This window comes from Miscanthus floridulus, chromosome 5 (genome assembly GCF_019320115.1).
Source record: "Miscanthus floridulus cultivar M001 chromosome 5, ASM1932011v1, whole genome shotgun sequence".
Taxonomy (NCBI): Eukaryota; Viridiplantae; Streptophyta; class Magnoliopsida; order Poales; family Poaceae; genus Miscanthus; species Miscanthus floridulus.
Genome location: NC_089584.1, coordinates 16,075,336 through 16,094,899, shown reverse-complemented (window position 1 = coordinate 16,094,899; position 19,564 = coordinate 16,075,336). Strand labels below are relative to the sequence as shown.

General features: G+C 47.1%; 1 protein-coding gene and 1 pseudogene across 1 annotated transcript; both read left to right on the top strand.

The window, feature by feature from the left end:
- The first annotated feature begins 6,525 nt into the window (after positions 1–6,525).
- On the top strand, positions 6,526–8,117 carry LOC136451619 (metallothionein-like protein 2A). Its single transcript, XM_066452307.1, has 3 exons — positions 6,526–6,722; positions 7,161–7,241; positions 7,664–8,117. Exons 1-3 carry the CDS (start codon positions 6,541–6,543, stop codon positions 7,761–7,763), a joined length of 363 nt encoding a protein of 120 aa, XP_066308404.1. The 5' UTR covers positions 6,526–6,540; the 3' UTR covers positions 7,764–8,117.
- Positions 8,118–9,579: 1,462 nt separating this feature from the next.
- On the top strand, positions 9,580–19,462 carry LOC136451618 (putative disease resistance protein RGA3; annotated as a pseudogene).
- Positions 19,463–19,564: the final 102 nt, after the last annotated feature.

Below are 19,564 nucleotides of genomic sequence, written 5' to 3'. Positions count from 1 at the left end.
GACAACCATTGAAAGGCCAAGGAGTCAAAGACAACACCAAAAACATAGAGAACTTATGTTTGCGACATGTGGAAGGTCGACTGTCATGGCCTGATAGACGAGCTCAACCCTCTCCAAGGCCTTCTTGAGCCTCGCCTTAGTAAGGGCGAGATTAGACTTAGTCCTCTCCCCCTGAGCAAGTGCTAGAGCTTCACCTCCTCCACATCACAAAAGATGAACTGGGTCTTTCCTAGCTCCTTAGGGGCAAGGCCACACCAGCTAGAAGATCATGCCATCACAATATCATGCGATGACCGAATCATCACCAGCTCCTGGGATGATAGGATGGCCGATGGCTCCACCCCGGTGTCCTTCTTGTCAGAGAAGGGGATATCCACCGTTAGGACTCCATGGCCTACCTGTGGATGCATGACCTTCACCCTGGTCGTGGCTCCTCTAGACCCCTCCAGCTCTGACCAAGTGGGCAAACCGTGCGCTCCTCCATCGGGCGAGGCAGGGAGCCTGGTTTCCCTCCTTTCCTCCTCCGCAACTGTTGGAGGAGGGACCATGAGAGTCACCTCCGACTCGACCCCCACCATTACCATGGAGATCGCCACCATCACCACCACCGCTCTTGCCGTACTCGCGATCGGCCGAGAAGACACAACCCCTGGTAGGGAAGGTCACGCCACCACTAGCCTGCTTCCTCCACTACTCATCGAGACCCGTTGTAGGCTGGGTCTATACTCTTTTCACATGGGAGGTGGGGAGATTCCTAGTCCCTCTAGCCCCTGGCTGCTGTCAAACAAGCGCGGGTTAGTCACACTCAAAAACTCAACTATGAGAACAGGAGGGAGCATGAATGCATACATAGACAAAAATAGCAGAGTCCTAAAGCCCCGACCGACTGACGACAAGCTGATCGGACGAGGACCGCTCACAGGTCATGACATACACCCCCTCATATCGGCTGAGGGAGGAGCTAACCTGGCTAGTCCCTAATTGGCCTATGAACAACCACGACTGCCAGCTTGTGGTGAAACCACTGGAGTAACTGATAGAGCGTCTCTCCATTGGGGGTCGTGCACACGTGCTGACTCTGAAGATCTAGGGGAATGATCATGTCCCTCGACCGACCAGCATGCTCCACCACACTCAGAGTAGGGGGGCGCGGAGCCAATGATGCCTCAAAAGGGAGCAACGACCATGCCAGCTTTGCCTCTCATTCAATGGTGCCGTCTTCGCTCGTGGTGCGCTTCCTTGACTTAGGAACATCGCCACACGTCTTCGTATCACACCCGCCGCCAATGGATATGACCACAAGCTCACGGTGCTCCACCGAGGTCACAACAACGCCTCTGTCTCCTTCATCCTCAGAGGCACTCGCATCGCCACCTATCTCCGTGGGCTCCTCTGACTCGAGTTCTGCCTCCATGTCGCTCTGGCTCTCACCCCTCTAGACCCACCGACTGATCTCCTTCCCCTTTTGAACCTCCATTAGGCCTTCTCAGCTTTCTTCTTCTTCTTGGCAAGTGCCATCTCTCTCTAGGTAGCTTGCCAAGCCACGCCCTCTGGCCCCCTCGGGAGATGCAGCCGGGATTTATAGCCCGAGAGTCTCTTCAAAACAAGCAACTCAAAATCAATCAAAACATGAAAACAAGGAGGATAAGGCCATGAGAAAAGGAGGCATACTAGATTGGATAGCTTCACGATGTAAAGAGGTCTAGGCGTCCTTTCGAGGGAGTCTTTATCCCTCAGTTGCAGCACCTGATCGAGTGGACTCCAGACTTTGTCCTTTGGCAACTCCTCTAGTGACGTGCGGTCGGGATCCATCGGGCTGGAGTACTCCCACATCAGTCGCCTTCTCTCCAAGAAGGTATGGAAGACCCGCAACCCATCGAGGCCATGCTGCACAAGCCTCTAAAGCTCTATCTCGATAACCTCCAATTTCTTCTGCTGACCAGTGGGACCCCACGACCAGCTCTCCCTCCTCTCCGACCTTCTTCCAGTAAACATCTAGAATAGTGCCTCCACCACGTTCCTAATGTAGAACCACTCACCGTGTCACCCTTGATTGGAATCATAGGGGGAGTACATAGGGTAGGGGGCTGACGGGTTTGGCTTCTTCTACAAAGCGAATCCCCCAACCGGTGCGATTCTTGGTGGCTTCCCCTCGGATAGGGCTTGCCCACTGAAGATCCACCAGAAGAGGTCCATGGGTGGCTCCATCCTGAGGAAGGCCTCACAGATGGTGACAAAGTCGATGATGTGTAGCACCCTAGTCAGGTTGAGGTACTGCAACTCTAGACCCCACTCGTTGCGGAGCCCGCATAGGAACCAGTGCGCGAGATACCCGAGCTCGTGCTCGTGGAAGGCGAGGAAGGTTATGACCTCATCGGCACAGGGTTGTGGAACAATGTCCCTCGATGCAAGAGCCCTCCAATACGCCACCTCCTTTGATAGGAGCAGCTCCTTCTCGGCGAAGGCAGCCAGCACCTCTTCATCCACATTGGAAGGCCTCCTATTTGACATCGCACCTTGGATTTATGGACAAATATGTGAGTTTTATTTCTCTCCCTCACTTTACCCTCTCTCCTAGAAACCACCATGGCACATGAACGGGCTTGGCAAAAAGGAGGAAGGAGAAGAGGCAGCAGTTCAAGAAAGGTGAAAGAATGGGAGGAAAACCCTCTCCCTTCCCCCTATTTAAGGCAAAGAGGCATGCGGTGGGACATGCCCTGGCTGATGGGACATGCCCTGCCCAACGAAACATCGCTTGGTTAATGGGATGTGGCCTAGGCAGGGCCCACCACTACCGTAGTGCGGGCACAGGAAACAAGGCACAACCACACGCAAACACCCCTCCACCTTCCTAGGAAGGGTATAGAGGGGCCCACCAATAGGATCTCCATTGAGGAGAGACCAATGGGTCACCCAGGTCGATCGTACGGCCCGGGTGGCTGTCAAGAGATAGGTAAGGAGCAGTGGGATGCCCCATGCGAACTATGCTAACTCCATCATGGATGACAGATACGGATCCCATTCGGACATATCCGATAGGAGCTCCCCAGACCTATCACTCAAGTCATTGAGGTAACTTTACCAAACCCCTTTTTATTTATTTTCTAGTGCATGATCATTCATTCATCCTTTCTCATGCATGCATTCATACATTCATCCCATACATCCAAGCATTGCATATGCAATTGATGCATCACAACGCTTCACGTTGCGTCACAAAGCGGTAGTCGCCTCATTCGATATGAGCGATGACCAACCAGTGTTCGAAGGTTGGCCCACAAAGGGCTCGAGGCCGCCTCACGTTAAACAGAGCTAGGGGAGAAAACGCAAATGAGCCCCAGCGGCCCTCGTCCGATCCGCTCAGAAGCGGATAGGGTCATCTCGACCTTCTCGTTCAATCCTGACCTCGAGCCATGCCCATAGAATCTCCATCAAGAGGAGGCCAGCGGGCCACCTGAGTCAGTCTTCGAAATGGCTCGGGCATCTGCCGAGAGGTGGGTTAAGGAGCAGTGGAATGCTACATGAGGGCTATGTCAACCCTATTATGAACGATGGACCCGGATTCCACTCGAACGTACCTATTGTTAAGCTCACTGAGCGCATCACTCGAGCCATCGAGACAAGCGACGTTAGCTCAACCCCTCCGGTTGTGAAACTACGGATGGGGTAACGCACAAAACTAGACCGATCCCTCAGCCGTGCCTGACACTTGGGTTGGTGCTCCATCTCGCCCGACCCCTCAGCCACGCCCAACACTCGGGTCAGTGCTCCGTCTCGCTCGACCCCTCGGCCATGCCCGACACTTGGGTTGGCGCTCCATCGAGCCTGATGCCTCGGCCGTGCCCGGCACTTGGGTTGGCGCTCCGTCTCGCTCAACCCCTCGGCCGCGCTCGACACTTGGGTTGGTGCTCTCTCTAGCTCGACCCCTCGGCCGCGCCTGACACTTGAGTTGCCACTCCGTCGCATCTGACCCCTCGACCATGCCCGACACTCGGGTTGGCGCTCCATCGTGCCCGACCCCTCGGCCGTGCCCGACACTTGGGTTGGCGCTCTATCTCGATCGACCCCTCGGCCATGCTCGACACTTAGGTTGGCGCTCCGTCTCGCTCGACCCCTCAGCCGCGCCTGACACTTGGGTTGGTGCTTCGTCTCGCCTGACCCCTCGATCGCGCCCAACACTTGGGTTGGCGCTCCGTCTCGCTCGACCCCTCACCCGCGTCTGACACTCTGGTTGGTGCTCTGTCTCACCCAACCCCTTAGGTCCACGCTCCATCTCGTCCGACAGCGACCCACAATCTTACACCCACCGGGTGTGCTCGCAAAACGAGTGTAAACAACCCCTTCACGACTTCACAGAAGTCCTAAAAGGGTCTGAGGGCTCCTGTCGGGTTCATAAACCTGGGGTCCTCAATGGGTCCGCTTCCCAGCACTCAGCCCAGGAGATGGCGTAGTGACAACGCGTGCCTCCTGGGCCGGCCTAGATGCCTAATGATAGGCCGGGAGAACGATCCGGTCTCCAACCGGAAGGCCGGGTCAAGGTGGGGACATAGTCCAACTCTGACCTCCTTTTTCCAACCGGTGATACGCCAGACCTCTGCTTGTAGCTCTTCCATGACCGACACGGTCGGGGCCGATTGGGAACAACCGGCTAGGGACGCCTGCTCGGTGAGGGCTCGGGGATCAGGTGGAGCAGATAAGGTAAGACGGTCAAGTCAAACCGTAATACCAAAGATCGTACCATACCATACCCTGCGCACCTGCAGGACGGTGCCACCAGGCCATGCTAGATAGGCACTATGCAACCTTTCAGGTGTGTCAGAACCCCAACAGTATTGTAGGCGCCGACATTTTTCATGTCAGGCGAACACGGTAGAGTCTGCCACATGCATCTAGACATCAACAATATTGTGGGTGTCGACATTCGTCTCGTATCCGATAGCATGGGCAACAAGACTAGGTAGCACACGTATACATTCTCTCTCTTTCTCTGACTTGTAAGAGTCCATCCTCTTCAACTATAAAAGGGGATGAGCTCTCTCCTAAAAATGGGCCGGCTATTTTGACTCTAGCTTGCTCTGGCTCTCCCTCGAAAAGAGAAGCTAGACGATTCGAGGACTCGACGACATGAGGACTCGAACAGCTCAATAGCTCTAGAACTCTAAAGCTACATAGCTTATACGCTCCAATACTTAGCGCCCGTTAGAGCACCTGTCATTCTCTGCCCTTCGGTCAGAGTCCGACCGGGCCTTTAACACCCCCTTTTTTTTTATTCCTACTCGTTTGTAACCCCACAACAAACTTTGAGCACCTGGGCTCAGGAATAAAGTCACCGACCGATAACTGGACGTAGGGTACGTTGTCTGAACTAGTATAAATCCTGTGTCATTGAGTGCTAGGCCACATCCGATCGCAACGCATGGTAAAACTATAAATATTTACTTGTTAGTCACTTTTCGCACCGATATAACTTATGAATGATGTGATGTAAAAAATCGGGTAGAGAAATAGAGATGCTCTAAGTATTTGATCAAAGGGAATGGGGGTGTTTCATTTCGGTTTTCAAGGTGCAGCATCAAATGGTTTGGTCACGGTGGGTTTCATCATGTTTTCAATGCATGAGTAAACATACCTGCATATGTAGACGAAATCCATTCATCCCCTTGTGCCTTTGTGTCCCTTCTCTTCGTAAGTTTTCTAAGGGGGTGTTTGGTTTCCTGGACTAAATTTTAGTCTATGTCATATCGGATGTTCGGATGTTATTTAGAAGAACTAAATATGAGTTAATTATAAAACTAATTATACAGATGGAGACTAATTTACGAGACGAATTTATTAAGCCTAATTAATTCGCCATTAGCACATATTTACTGTAGCACAACATTGTCAAATCATGGACTAATTAGGCTTAAAAAATTCGTCTCGCAAATTAGCCACAATCTGTGCAATTAGTTATTTTTTTCGTCTATATTTAATACTTCATGTATGTGTCAAACATCCGATAGGACAGGGACTAAAATTTTCGAACCAAACACCCCCTATGCGCGTCACGACATCTTCAGTTCATGAAATCGAAACGTGAGCGCACAAAGGAAGAAGGCCTTAGAAAATTAAATCCAAAACAGCGTGTGAGATACAATAATAGGTTATCGCAAATCCATTTTGTTTTTGCATTGGTGTGCTACAATTCACGAATGCTTAATAATTCAAAAACAAACAAACAAAAAAACCAAATCAGAAATGGCTGGTAGTTGTAGGATGAGGAGGAATTGACTTTTACTGCCGGGCAGTAACCGGCATGCAAACGCAAGCCGTGGACGCCGCCGCACCGAAATCCCGGATCACACCGCCCCGATCTCTCTGAACCGACCGCGTCTCATGGATGTCCGGCTACGGCCAGAGCCCAGACTGCCGTGCACTCGACCGCAGGGGCAGAAGCGTAACTCCGCACGGCGACCCGCAGGCCGAGGCGGCCCCACGTCACGAGGGCGAATCCAGGCCCCGCGCCGCGTGGACGGCCAGATGGCCCCCCTGGGCCTATAAATGGATGCCCTCAGCCTCAGAGCAGGGCAGGTCGCATCTATCTCGTTCCAGATCGCATTTGTTGAGAGCTTCAGTTCCTTCGTGTTCTTCTTTCTTTGCGAGGAGAGGAAGAGGAGGATGTCGTGCTGCGGAGGCAACTGCGGGTGCGGCTCCGGCTGCAAGTGCGGCAGCGGCTGCGGAGGGTAAGCCTAGCCTGCCCCTTCCCTTCCGTCCCGTTCCTCCCTCTCGGAGTCAGATCAGATCTGATGATGAACTTGCGTGCATATGGGTTCGCACTGTTTCCGTCGGACCTGTGCTAAGCTGCCGGCACGTGCTTCCGTAGAAATGTTTGTTATATTTTCTACATGTACAAAAAGTAGAAGGATAGATAAGAGTATGGCATGATTTATGAACCTGTACGTGTCTATGCATCTTTGATTTTGGAGGAAGGATGTGCGGAGCTGGGAGATTGGTTTTTCTCCTCTCCCATGGTCCTGCTGCTGCATGTAAAAAGTTCGTTCGTCTCCGGAAACGATGCGCACGCACGCATGCTGTTCTTGTTCTTGTTTTGAAGGTGCTTTGATTTGATTTTTCGGTTTGTTCAACTCGTCGTGCTCATCGATCTGTCTGTCTGTATGCAGGTGCAAGATGTACCCGGACATGGCTGAGCAGGTGACCACCACCACCCAGACTCTCATCATGGGTGTTGCACCATCCAAGGGGTATGCATGCTCATGCTCGTCGATCTCTCTCTCTCTCGCATTCCGTAGCTATTTCTTTTTCTTCTTTTCTTTTCCCCGTTTCTGCGCAGAGATTATTCTTTTTTTGGTTTATTGGCTCCATCGGCTCCTAGTAATAGCCAGCAACATATGGAGTATATGTGGTGATCTGTACTCTACTATTTTTGTCCTTTTGCCTTGCGTGCGTGGCTGATCGATTTTGTAGCACTTTAGTGAAAGTTTCAGCAACCGTAAAAAGGTGGTATAGGTGCTGCCTTTCTGGTAGGGAACATGACAAAGATCGATCTCTGCTGGCTCACTCGTCTGCTCCCCAACCACGTTGTATTGTATTTATGTATGTATGATACTCCTGTGAGAGCAGGCACTGACTTTGTTTGCCTGGTACGTGATGGTGGTGGGTGCAGGCACGCCGAGGGCGGGCTCGAGGCGGCGGCCGCCGGAGCTGAGAACGACGGCTGCAAGTGCGGCCCCAACTGCAGCTGCAACCCCTGCACCTGCAAGTGACTGCCGTGATGAGGAAGGAGATCGGAAGGACTCTCTAGCTATAGCAGTGTCGTACGTCGTCGTCGTGTTTGAGTCAGTCAGTCAGTCAGTCGAGTGCCATGGCATACGCAGTTGCTCGCTCTTGTGCGCATGCCGCGAGTGGTGGCACTGATGGGAACCAATAATTGTACCAAGATGTTGGCGTCGTGTCCTGTCCTTCCTCCCCTGGCCCTGGGGCTCATCTAGCAGTCAGTGTTGTGTTGTCTGGGTGCACCACAGCAGCATGCCGTGCCCATGCTCTGTTTGCACGTCGCGTGCGACTTTGTTTGTGCTGTGTCACCATCCATCTATATATCTATATCCCATCTTTGTGAACTGTGTACACCTTTTTCCTTTTTGGCGAATGTGTGTACCCTTGATGTCAATGTGAATGTGTGAGCGAGATGCCTGCATCCGAGTATAGCGCTACACCATTCTCTAGAAATCCCTAGAGATTCTGCCAAAAAAAAAAGCTTGTGCAGACGGGAACGAGCGAGTTACGGCCCGCATTATCTGCAACCTCAGCGTACCGCCTGATGGGCCATGGCCGCGGCATTTAACATTCGAACTTAATTGGGCCATGCTTGGGCTAAAAACTTCCCCACAGAAAAGGGGCCTTGGGGTCGACTCACCAGTCAGATCCATAGTGAGACATGGCCTCGATATAGCCCAATAAATACTCCGGCCCAAAAAATTTGGGCCCTGCCAGTTCCCCTTGACTCCGCCTTCCCCGTCTTGTCGCCGGCGGCGGCGGCGCTCCTCCGAGGTCTGCTGCGACTGCAATGGTCGCCGCTACTCCGGCCAGGCATAGGCAGCCTCCAGCTTCTTCTGCGCTGGCCATGGCCTGCCAGGCTGCCAGTCCAGCGCTTCTCCTGGTTACACAAGCCAACAGAGCAGGTACCTACAGCTACAACAGGCTACACCTACGGAGCCTGCTTACCCCACTGCAATTTCTGCTTGCTTCGTGATTTAATTCGTAGAATGGTAGTGTTACTTTCCGCCGCTACATTATTGGCCATCTTGATTTTTTCCCCGTGAAGATTTGTTGACCACTAGTCCACTACTACTAAATTAGCAAGTAGCACAAGCCCTCTTTCTAACGACAAAACAAATTTGAGGAACAAGCTTCTTCCTTTCACTGGCTGATTTGTTCCTGTGATGTCAGTAAATACCTTGTTTCGATGATTTCCTCTGTGCGAGTAGACAATGATAGTGCATCTGTCGGATTTTATTTCTTATTATAGACTCCAAACTTGGTTTATGGCGATAAAGGATTGGAATCGGACGCGTTTATTTTGCTGTGTGCCTCTCATCGGGACTAAGTAATGTCATCTGAACCTGCCGCGACCAAGTTCACAACATCAAAGCACACTAGTGTGATTGATAACATCAAACTGCAGTAGTCTACCTGCTTCTTAGTTCAAGTAGAGCAGGAGTCCACCTAGCATTTCCTTGATATATAGGCAACCAGCCCACTGAATGAAAGCATTGTAACACCAGGAATGGTCTTCATATCAGAATAAAATAAGATTGCTAATGAGACTAGCACGTTAAAAAAATAACAATACAGTCAGAAAGAGGCGTGTGGACCTGCATTTTCTTTCAGTATGCGACAATAGTCTTTTTCCCTTGATATTGTTGATCCTTGCGTTGAAAAGATGGGAACCACATGGGAACGCCCAAGAAATTAGGCGTGCTTGCCTAGTTGGCTTTGACAGCGATGTGAATTTACAAAAGCTGATTTCTTCACAGACGTCTCCAATTTCATCAACCTTCACCCCACTGCTTCACATCTCCTATCCCCTTCCATGATCGAGGGAGCTGCAGTTATTTGAGATATTTCTTCCCACACAGGAAATCCAGTGAACACTCTTTTTTGTTGTTGTTGTTGTTGTTGCAGCATGGGGACATTTTTGGATGCTCTCACTGCGAGATTCCTGACAAAGCTTGGTGAGATTATCCAGGATGAGATCGTGATGACATTGCACGTGAAAAAGGACATCAAGAGGCTCAAGAACAATCTGGAACACTTTAGTGCTGTTCGTGAGGATGTCGAAGCTCTGGCCATGCAAGATAGAGGGATAGAGTCATGGTGGAAGAACATGACTGGCGTCATGTTCGACGTAGATGATGTCATAGATCATTTCACGGTTCACTCGCAGAAGCTTTTGCTGCCACCAAGATTGGTATGTTGCAATCGATCCCTTCTATCATATTTTGCTAAGCTATCAATGGAGCACAGGGCTGCTTAAAGGATTAAGGATATAATTGAAAAGCTTGATGAATTTAAAATGAACAGAGAGATGTTCAGCTTGGAGAGAATCAGTCACCAACAGATTCAAATAACAGTTGTGAACAGAAGTCAGACATCACCAATAGATGAACTAGAGGTTGTTGGAAGAGATATCAAACAGGCGGTAGATAGCATGGTCAAAATGATCATTAACTGCCGTGAGAATGGATCAACTGTTTTCGGTATTCAAGGGATGGGAGGCATTGGTAAGACGACATTAGCTCAGAAGATATATAATGAGCAGAGGATAAGGGAAACATTCCAAATTCATGTGTGGTTATGCATTTCTCAGAGCTACACAGAGAATGGTTTGCTAAAGCAAGCAATACGAATGGCAGGAGCAGCATCTGATCAACTTGAGACCAAGACAGAACTTCTTCCACATCTCATGGATACCATCCGAGGAAAGACTGCATTTCTTGTTTTGGACGATGTGTGGAAATCTGATGTCTGGATTGATCTTCTCGGGTCTCCCTTGGAGAGATGCTTGAATACCTGCATCCTTGTCACCTCAAGAGACTCGGATGTTATGAAAGAAATGCATGTAATATATACTCACCAAGTAAACAAAATGAATGATTATGATGGTCTGCAACTGCTTATGAAGAAGTCCTTCAGACAGTATGAGCAGGGAAGTGAATTTAGTGATGTCGGGTATCAAATAGTAAAAAATGTGATGGACTTCCTCTAGCCATTAAGGTTGTTGCGGGTGTCCTGTCAACTAAAAGAACAAGGGTTGAGTGGGAGAGCATACGAGACAGCCAATGGTCTATTCATGGGCTTCCCAAAGAACTAGGAGGCCCCTTGTTTTTAAGTTACAGCAGCTTACCCCCTCAACTGAAGCAGTGCTTTCTTTGGTGTGCTTTGTTGCCTCCGAATTTTGACATTAAGCGTGATGCCGTTGCTCACTGGTGGGTTGCCGAAGGTTTTGTGAGGATAGAACACAAGTACAGAAGTACTCAATTCATGAAATTACTGAAGAGTACTACCATGAGCTAATCAGGAGGAATCTTCTGCAACCAAAACCAGGACTTGTGGATAAATGTGTCTCAACGATGCATGATTTATTGAGATCACTTGGACAATATTTGACCAGGGATCATTCCTTATTCGTAAATTCAGAGCAGGAGCGCTTGAGGAGCACTACCAAATTTGCGCCGCTTAGGTATCAGCAGTGCTGTAGAAGAAATACTTGCCATAGAAGAGCAGGAGCGCTTGAGGAGCCTCCTTGTATTTGGTAACAAAAACTTCAAGTCACTTAACAAGGGAATTTTCAGAAAGCTTCAGCATATCCGTATCTTGGTTTTAAGAGGAACAGGCATCCAAAGCGTACCAGCATCAGTGGGAAACTTGGTGCTGTTGAGGTTGCTAGACCTAAGCTTTACAAAAATTAATGAACTTCCTGAGTCCATGGGAAGCCTTATCAGTCTTGAATACCTCTCGTTGTTTGGTTGCCATAAGTTGAAAAGTCTGCCAGCTAGTCTGATGAGACTATCCAACATAAGTTTTCTTCAGCTACAACAGACCGTCATTGCTCAAGTTCCACAAGGAATTGCAAATTTCCAGAAGCTCTACTATCTGAAAGGAGTTTTTGAGACTGGGACTAGGTTCAGATTAGATGAACTACAACGTCCCCCAGATATCCAACGTCTCTGGGTTGAGAAACTAGAAAAGGCTACACAAAGGCGTGCACTTGTACTCTGGAAGAGTCGTTATCTCAGAGAACTGGGGCTGTGCTGCACAGTGGGTATGTATACTCATGATAGAACTCAATACAAAACCGATGACATTCAGAGAATTCAGGGAGTCTATGAGATGCTTATTCCATCACCAAGCCTAGTATATATTTTCTTCGTTGGGTTCCCTGGTCTTAATTTCCCAGAATGGCTATGCATAAAACCGGAGCTTAAGCTGCCAAATTTGGCTCACGTGCACCTCAATGAGTATCGGTGCAGGCCAGATGCCAGAACTACTAGTTCTTCAGATCAGAGGTGCAGAGGCAGTGGTGAGTATCGGTGGGGAACTCCTGGGGAAAGGTGTGATAAGTGCAGCAGCTTTTTTCCCAAAGCTTGAATTACTTCACATCATTGACATGTGCAACTTCGAAAGTTGGTCCCTCAGCACAGGAAACTTGTGCCAACAGTTCATGCTGATGCCGCGCCTTGAGCATTTGTTGCTTCTTGATTGCCCGAAACTACGAGCTCTCCCTGAAGATTTGCATAGAGCTGTTAATTTAAAAAGGATTCACATTGAAGGCGCTCACAAGCTGCAAGAAGTTGTTAACCTTGTTAGAATCATAGGATTGGTACCTCTGTGTGTAACCCGTAGATCCGCCCTGGACAATAGCGTCGTGACCTCGCGGACACCGGTGTCGAGGTAGCTCCGGCTCGGTGGCGAGGTACAGTGGTGGTCTAGAGGGGCCGGCAGAGGAACGACGGCGGTGGTGGCGGACTCATCCCGTCGCTGGCAGCACTCTTTAGGATCGGATTAGGGTTTATCTGTAGGTGGGTGGCGGCTCCGTTGAACCTCGTAGTCCGAGCCTTCATCCCCACCTTCCTTTTATGTGTGCTGTGCGACAGGGGCCCACCAACCGGATTAGGGTTGGGCTCCCCCGATCAGGGAGCAGAGATAAGGGCCTGGGCCTATTGGTGGAGATCAACTAACATTCTCCCCCTTAATCTCATTCCATCTTTCACTTTCATATCATTTATTTTCGTTCATTTCATTACAGATTAGCTCATAGAGCATGTCTCATCGTTACGGTCCATTGCCGATAGACTTAACAGCTACAATTCACTACTCTGTTCTGAAATAGATACTTATCTTTGGACCTTCTTTTATCCAGGAATTTTAGGCATTCCCTTAAACCCATGCTAGCTACATGTTCTTTGAACACCATGTTCTCTGAACATGTTGGGTGGTAAGCCTTTTGTAAGCGGATCCACGAGCATCCTTTCTGTACTTATATGCTCAAGACTTATGACTTGATTCCGGACTTTATCTTTCACAACATAATACTCTATGTCAATGTGTTTGGCAGCACCACTTGACTTATGTTGTGAGCATCCTGTACTGTCAGATTATAATCGCAGTATTACTTTAGTGGTCTATAGATGTCGTCAACCACCTTCAAACCGGGTATGAACTTCGTTAGTTAGTTCACCTGCCCGTTGCCTCATAACATGCTACAAACTGTCATACATTGTGGACGATGTAGTGACAATTTGCTTTGAGCTTTTCCATGAAATAGCTCCCCTATGTGAGATGATAGAAAATCAACGTCTTGATATGCATTCACTCTCGTATAATCAGAATCTGAATATCCCACCATGTGGAGTGAATCAGATCTTCTATATATCATCATGAGGCCTTTCGTTCCTTGCAAATAATGTAAGACTTTCTTTACTAATTTCAGTGTTCTATTCCTGAATTGCTTTGGAATCTGTCAAATAAAACCCGATAACAAATGCCAAGTCAGGGCGCGTACATACTTGAGCATGTTGCAAGCTTCCGACAGCTGAAGCATATAGAACCATTTTTACTTTATCGATTGAGCTCATATTGGTTCCAGGGGCATTTAAAATCTCCATATCTGTCGCCTTTGACTATAGGAGTAGTGAGGGACAACATTTGTGCATACTGAATTTCTTTAAGATCTTTTTCATGTATGCCTTTTGTGACAGTCATTATACCATTTTTCTTCTATCTCGGTGAATCTCGATCCCTAGAACGAACGAGGCTTCGTCAAGATCTTTCATATCAAGTTTTGAGGATAAAACTTCTTTGTCTCCTATAGTAAACTGACATCACTACTAGCAAGTAAGATATCATCTACATACAGGACAAGGAAGATAAACTTCCCATTCTTAAACTTTGTATAGACACAATTGTCCTCTACATTCTCTTTAAAACCTAAAATTCTTTATTGTCTAATCAAACTTTAAGTACCACTGTCTTGAAGCTTGTTTTAATCCATAAATGAATTTCTTTAGGCGGCATCCCATTCGTTCTTTTCCTTCCATGACAAAACCTTTCGGTTGTGCCATGTAAACATTTTCCTCCAAGTCTCCATTGAGAAATGCCGTCTTTACATTCATCTGATGTAATTCTGAATCGTAATGTGCTACTAATGGTATTATGATTCTGAAGGAAATTTTATATGAGACTGAAAAAATGTCTCATTGTAATCAATCATTTCTCTTTGCATAAAGCCTTTTGCCACAAGTCACGCTTTATATGTCTCTATATTTCCTTGAGAGTCAAGTTTTGTTCTGTAGACCCATTTACAGCCTACTGTTTTGGCTCTTTTAGAAATTATTTCCAGGTCCCAAACTTTATTAGCATTCATTGATTTCATTTCATCTTTCATGGCCTCAAGCCACTTCGATGAATAATCATTTCTCATGGCTTCTTCAAATGAGGTGGGATCATCCTCCATTTGAAATTCCTTACTGTTGTACACTTTATAATCAGCAGGAATAGCTGATTGACTAACTCTTTGAGACCTTCTAGGGGCCTCCACATTTGGCACATCTTCTGTTTGAGGCTGTTGTTGCTCTCCCTCATGTGTGGCAATAGGTTCTATATGATTCTGAAGAACTAAGTTCCTCATTTTCATTCACTGTTGCCACAGGTGGAATAACAACAGGTGCTGACACCATAGTATCTTGTACTGTCGGTGCAGCGACAGCATATAGTGAGAAAATTGGCTCATGAATTATTAGAGTGGGCGCATACATCCGTTTCACTTCAAGGTCAATTTCTCGAGGTACCATGCTCCCCCTCGTCTTTTCATCCTCTAGAAAAACAGCGTGTCTCGTTTCCACAAACTTTATATGTCACTCTGGACAGTAGAAACGAATACCTTTTGACTTTTCTTTGTAGCCAATGAAATGACAACTTACTATTTTGGGATCTAGTTTCCCAATGTTTGGGTTAAATACTTTAGCCTCAGCAGGGCTCCCCCACACACTCAAGTGTTTAGTGAGGGTACTCTTTCTGTCCACAACTTATACGGTGTTTTGGGCACCGACTTTCTTGATACTTTATTGAGAATATGAATGGCCGTTTTCAACGCCTCCATCCACAGGCTCAACTGTAAGGTGGAGTAACTTATCATACTGTCCACCATATCCATCAGGGTGCTATTGATTCTTTTAGCTACTTTATTCTGCTGAGGTTCACCCGATATAGAATACTGGGCTACTATGCCATTCTTTTAGGGTATGCCGACCGCAGTACTCCCCCATGATCAGACCTGACTATCTTAATCTTTAATATCTTGAATTTATCCAGTACATCTTTTCTTTCTTTGATTGGATAAATATAGCCATAATGGGAGTACTCATATGTGAATGTTATGAACGAATCATAACCATCCACACTCTTTACAGGAAAGCTGATCACAGATGTCTGTGTGAATAATCTGTAAAATTTCTACGCTTCGTTTGTCATCTTTCTTAATCTTCTTTACATACTTTTCTTTTATGCATTCCCTGCATTGAACTTAATCTGAGAACTCTAATGGAGGAAGAATATCATTCTTAACTTGTCTTTCTATTCTTCCCCTCGAAATATGGCCTAAACGACAGTGCCATAATTTCGACAACACATCGTGAGCTCTCTTATGCCACCTTTTCCAGATTAACACTCTGTGACCAGCTGCTTTATCAGCTAAGTGGCATATGTCTTTGAAGAGCCAGTGAACTGACTCTTTATTCTATCGAGGTACTCGGTGATCGTGTCACATTCTGGGATTGAGCCCATAATTGCAGGTTCAATCATGTTCTTTATCACAGCCAAACATTTCTTGTTTGCAGTGACCCACTTCCTATGCTCAAAAGCCATATGATATCTTTTGGGATTCAAAATCTCTTTCTTTAGTTGTCCAAGTGGTATTATTCTTTTTTGTCTCCCTCACCGGTGCCACAATCTCAGTGGAACATGGTGAGGTGACTACCTAGTCCACCTTAGACAAGATAAAAACCAGGTCAAAATTTTTCTTAACATAAAAATAACACCATTTGCATGCCTTGATTCCAACGTTGGTCAAAATCAATTCATACAATTATTCTTATACACTAATTCTACATCACCGTTGGGCAGAAATCGAATTAATGCATAAATCTTTAACTTTCACAACTGTTCTTACACACTAATTCTATATTACCGTTGGGCAGAAGTAGAATTAATGCATAAATCATTAAAATTAACATCTGTTCTTATACATTAATTCTACATCACCGTTGGGCAGATGTAGAATTAATGCATAAATCATTAACATTACGATATTGTTATTAACAACGTTGGTCAGAAAACAACATCATAATCATATTTGAACTCTTTTTCTCCAATTAAATACCATATTGATTCAAAATAACTGGAGAATCAACATTTTCTTTAGCAGTGGAAAAAATCTCTTTTTCTTAAATTTTACCCACAGGGAAAATTGCTTTTTCTATTTTCTTTAATCCATTAATCAATTTCCAGGAAATAAACATTTACTGGAATTTTTTTTTCTTTTTCTCCAGTTAAATATCACGTCGGTTCAAAATCACTGGAGAATATACCTTTTCTTTAGCAGCGGAAAACATATACTTAATTTCTTGAAGTTTACGCACAGGGAAAAATTATCTTTTCTATATTTTCTTTTGAGCCAATTTGCATTTTCAATTTTCCAGGAAGTAAAAACTTTTCTGGGAAATAAAAAAGGAAAAAGACTCCTTCGTTTTGGGCTCAAAACCCCGGCAACAGTTCAGCCCAGCTTTACTCTCAGACCGGCCCAAAACTGGCTTGTCGGCTCGGCCCAGTTCCTTTACCGCGCGCTGCCCGCGCTCTCCCCCGTGCCCAGGCCGCAACCTGGGCCTGGGCCGGGAATTCGGCCTCGAGCTCTATCCCGCCTAGGCCAAATCAGGTCCAATGAATCTGCGCCGTCCGTCTGTATCCTACGGCCGAGCGGTGAGATCGGGCGAATAAAAACCCGCCGACGTCGGGTTCCTCAGAAAACCCTAGTTCATTCTTCCTGGTGCTCTCTCTCTCATCGCCTCTCTCTCTTTTCTCCTCAGCGCAGCGCAGCCGCAACCGAGCGACGAGCAGGCGAAACAGTGGAGCCGAGAGCCCCGTCGCCGTCGCCGGCCCCCTCGCCGGCGTGCGCGCTCCCCAGCGGGTGAGCGCGCCGCCGTCGAGCGGCCTGGCCACGGCACCCGTGTGGCCTGAGTCCAGCGAGCAGCACCCCCGAAGTTCGGCCTTCTTTTCCCCGCGCGCCGTTGGTTCTTTGACGGCGAGGTAAGCCAAATCAGCTCTTTCTCTTTTCCCTTTCCCTTTCTTCCTTCTGGGATTAACCCGATTTGGGGATGGGGTCATGATTTAGGGTTAGGGTTCGGGATGGGGTTTCACTGTTCATCTTCATACGCCGGTGAGGCAGCAGCCCTTCCCTTCTTCCTCTTGTTCTTTTCGATTTGGATTGATCTTCTCTCTTTCCGTTTCATTGTTCATCCGAAATCGAGATCTAGGGTTAGGGTTCGGGTTTTCAATTGATTTCTTTTCTTTGATTTATTTTCTTTTCGGATTTAGGGTTCGGCTCTGTTCATCAAAGGCCGAAACCTTTTCTTTTCCTCCTTTCTTTAACCCAATTAGGATTAGGGTTCCAGTGCCGAGGGCCCTTCTATTTCTTCTTCCCCGAGCTGTTTGCGTGGGTTAGGGTTAGGTTCTTGAGATCCTTTCCCCTTTCTGTTCACTGTTGTTTCACCCGATTAGGGTTAGGGTCGGGATTCTTAAGATCCTTTTCCCTTTTGCTTTTACTCGGTTAGGGTTAGAGTTACACAGAGGCAACCTAGCTCTGGTACCATTGTTAGAATCGTAGGATTGGTACCTCTGTGTGTAACCCGTAGATCCGCCCTGGACAATAGCGTCGTGACCTCGTGGACACCGGTGTCGAGGCAGCTCTGGCTCGGTGGCGAGGTACAGTGGTGGTCCAGAGGGGCTGGCAGAGGAACGACGGCGGTGGTGGCGGACTCATCCCGTCGCTGGCAGCACTCTTTAGGATCGGATTAGCGTTTCTCTGTAGGTGGGTGGCGGCTCCGTTGAACCTCGTAGTCCGAGCCCTCATCCCCACCTTCCTTTTATGTGTGCTGTGCGACAGGGGCCCACCAACCGGATTAGGGTTGGGCTCCCCCGATCAGGGAGCAGAGATAAGGGCCCGGGCCTATTGGTGGAGATCAACTAACAAACCTTCCTGCTGTTATGTGGCTCAAGGTGAAGAATAACAGATGTTTGAGGAGGATCTCCAACCTCAACAAGCTGCAGGACCTGTTTGCGCAGGACTGTCCTGAACTAGATCAGGCAGAGAGCCTAAGCTCACTGAAACATCTGTACATGGTTGACTGCCCAAGCACGGAGCAGTTCGGACAGTGTCTACTGAGAGAAGAACAAGAAGTTCTAGTCCATGTTGCAACACATGGTGCGGATGGCCGGGATATCTTTCCAGATGAATCTCTCTACAATTAGACAGGTCAGCTAACCAGCTAAGTAAAGTTCTTTTATAATATGATGTTCTCAATATTTGGGCTTTGCCAGTCTCTGGTCATTGTGCAATCTCTTTATTCCTTTTCAGAGTTTGCATGCTGTTCTGTGATACGAATCATATATAGTTATTTTTGGATTCTCCCTTTTCTAACTCTAAGTTCTTTTGTGGCCCATAGATAACCACAGGATACAAGAATCGCTCCAACATCTCTTTCTTTGTAGCTCCCTGATATCATGCAACTTTGCTTAATACGTTTATGTTTCTTTTTAAAAATGTTAGGATTGCTCTTTTTATTTATATACTGTCTGTGTTTAACAACAGCCAACCTACCTATCCTTACGTGCTACTCTTCTTACAGCATCAGAGCAGAGCTGATGTAGGATATGAGTGTTATACTCAAAACCTTCATCAATCAGACGCTTTGCAGGACCAAGCTCTTGTGTCATAGGATGACGTCATTGTATTTTAAAATAAAGCAGCAGGAAGATGTTCTCACAGGTCAAGGCAAAAAAATTGTTGTTCAATGTTTACATTTTGTATAAGAATTTTGTATGCTATAGGAACAAAGGGGGTACTGTGCTACATAAGTTTAGTTAATGTTTGTGATTATCTCAGGCATGTTATGGTCTTATTTTAAGCCAGCAAATAATCTTGTTTCAGCCTCCCAGACATGGAAGAATCTGTGATACGGAATATGTTTAATATAGAATTAGCAGTTCCACAAATTTGTTGAAATGTTGTGGTAATCAGAAACTACAAAATTAGCTCCTGTACACAGCATTGTTTTGGATAAACTGGCCATGATATACAACGCTGTCGAGTATCACTAGACATGATTTTTTTTTCTGTTCATTACGTTTAAACAAAATTCCTGCATGCACCTGATGCTTAACAGGTTCAGCTGTACTACAGTTTGGCATCCTGGAACTTGAAGGGATCATCTCATTGTGAAGAAATGGCAATCGT

What these genes read in the sequence shown, in the direction of transcription:
- LOC136451619 (XM_066452307.1), top strand. Translation starts at nt 6,541, where the DNA reads ATGGATGCCCTCAGCCTCAGAGCAGGGCAGGTCGCATCTATCTCGTTC. An exon ending in TGCGGCAGCGGCTGCGGAGG is followed by an intron (nt 6,723 to 7,160) that starts GTAAGCCTAGCC and finishes GTCTGTATGCAG; the next exon opens with GTGCAAGATGTACCCGGACA. An exon ending in GGTGTTGCACCATCCAAGGG is followed by an intron (nt 7,242 to 7,663) that starts GTATGCATGCTC and finishes TGGTGGGTGCAG; the next exon opens with GCACGCCGAGGGCGGGCTCG.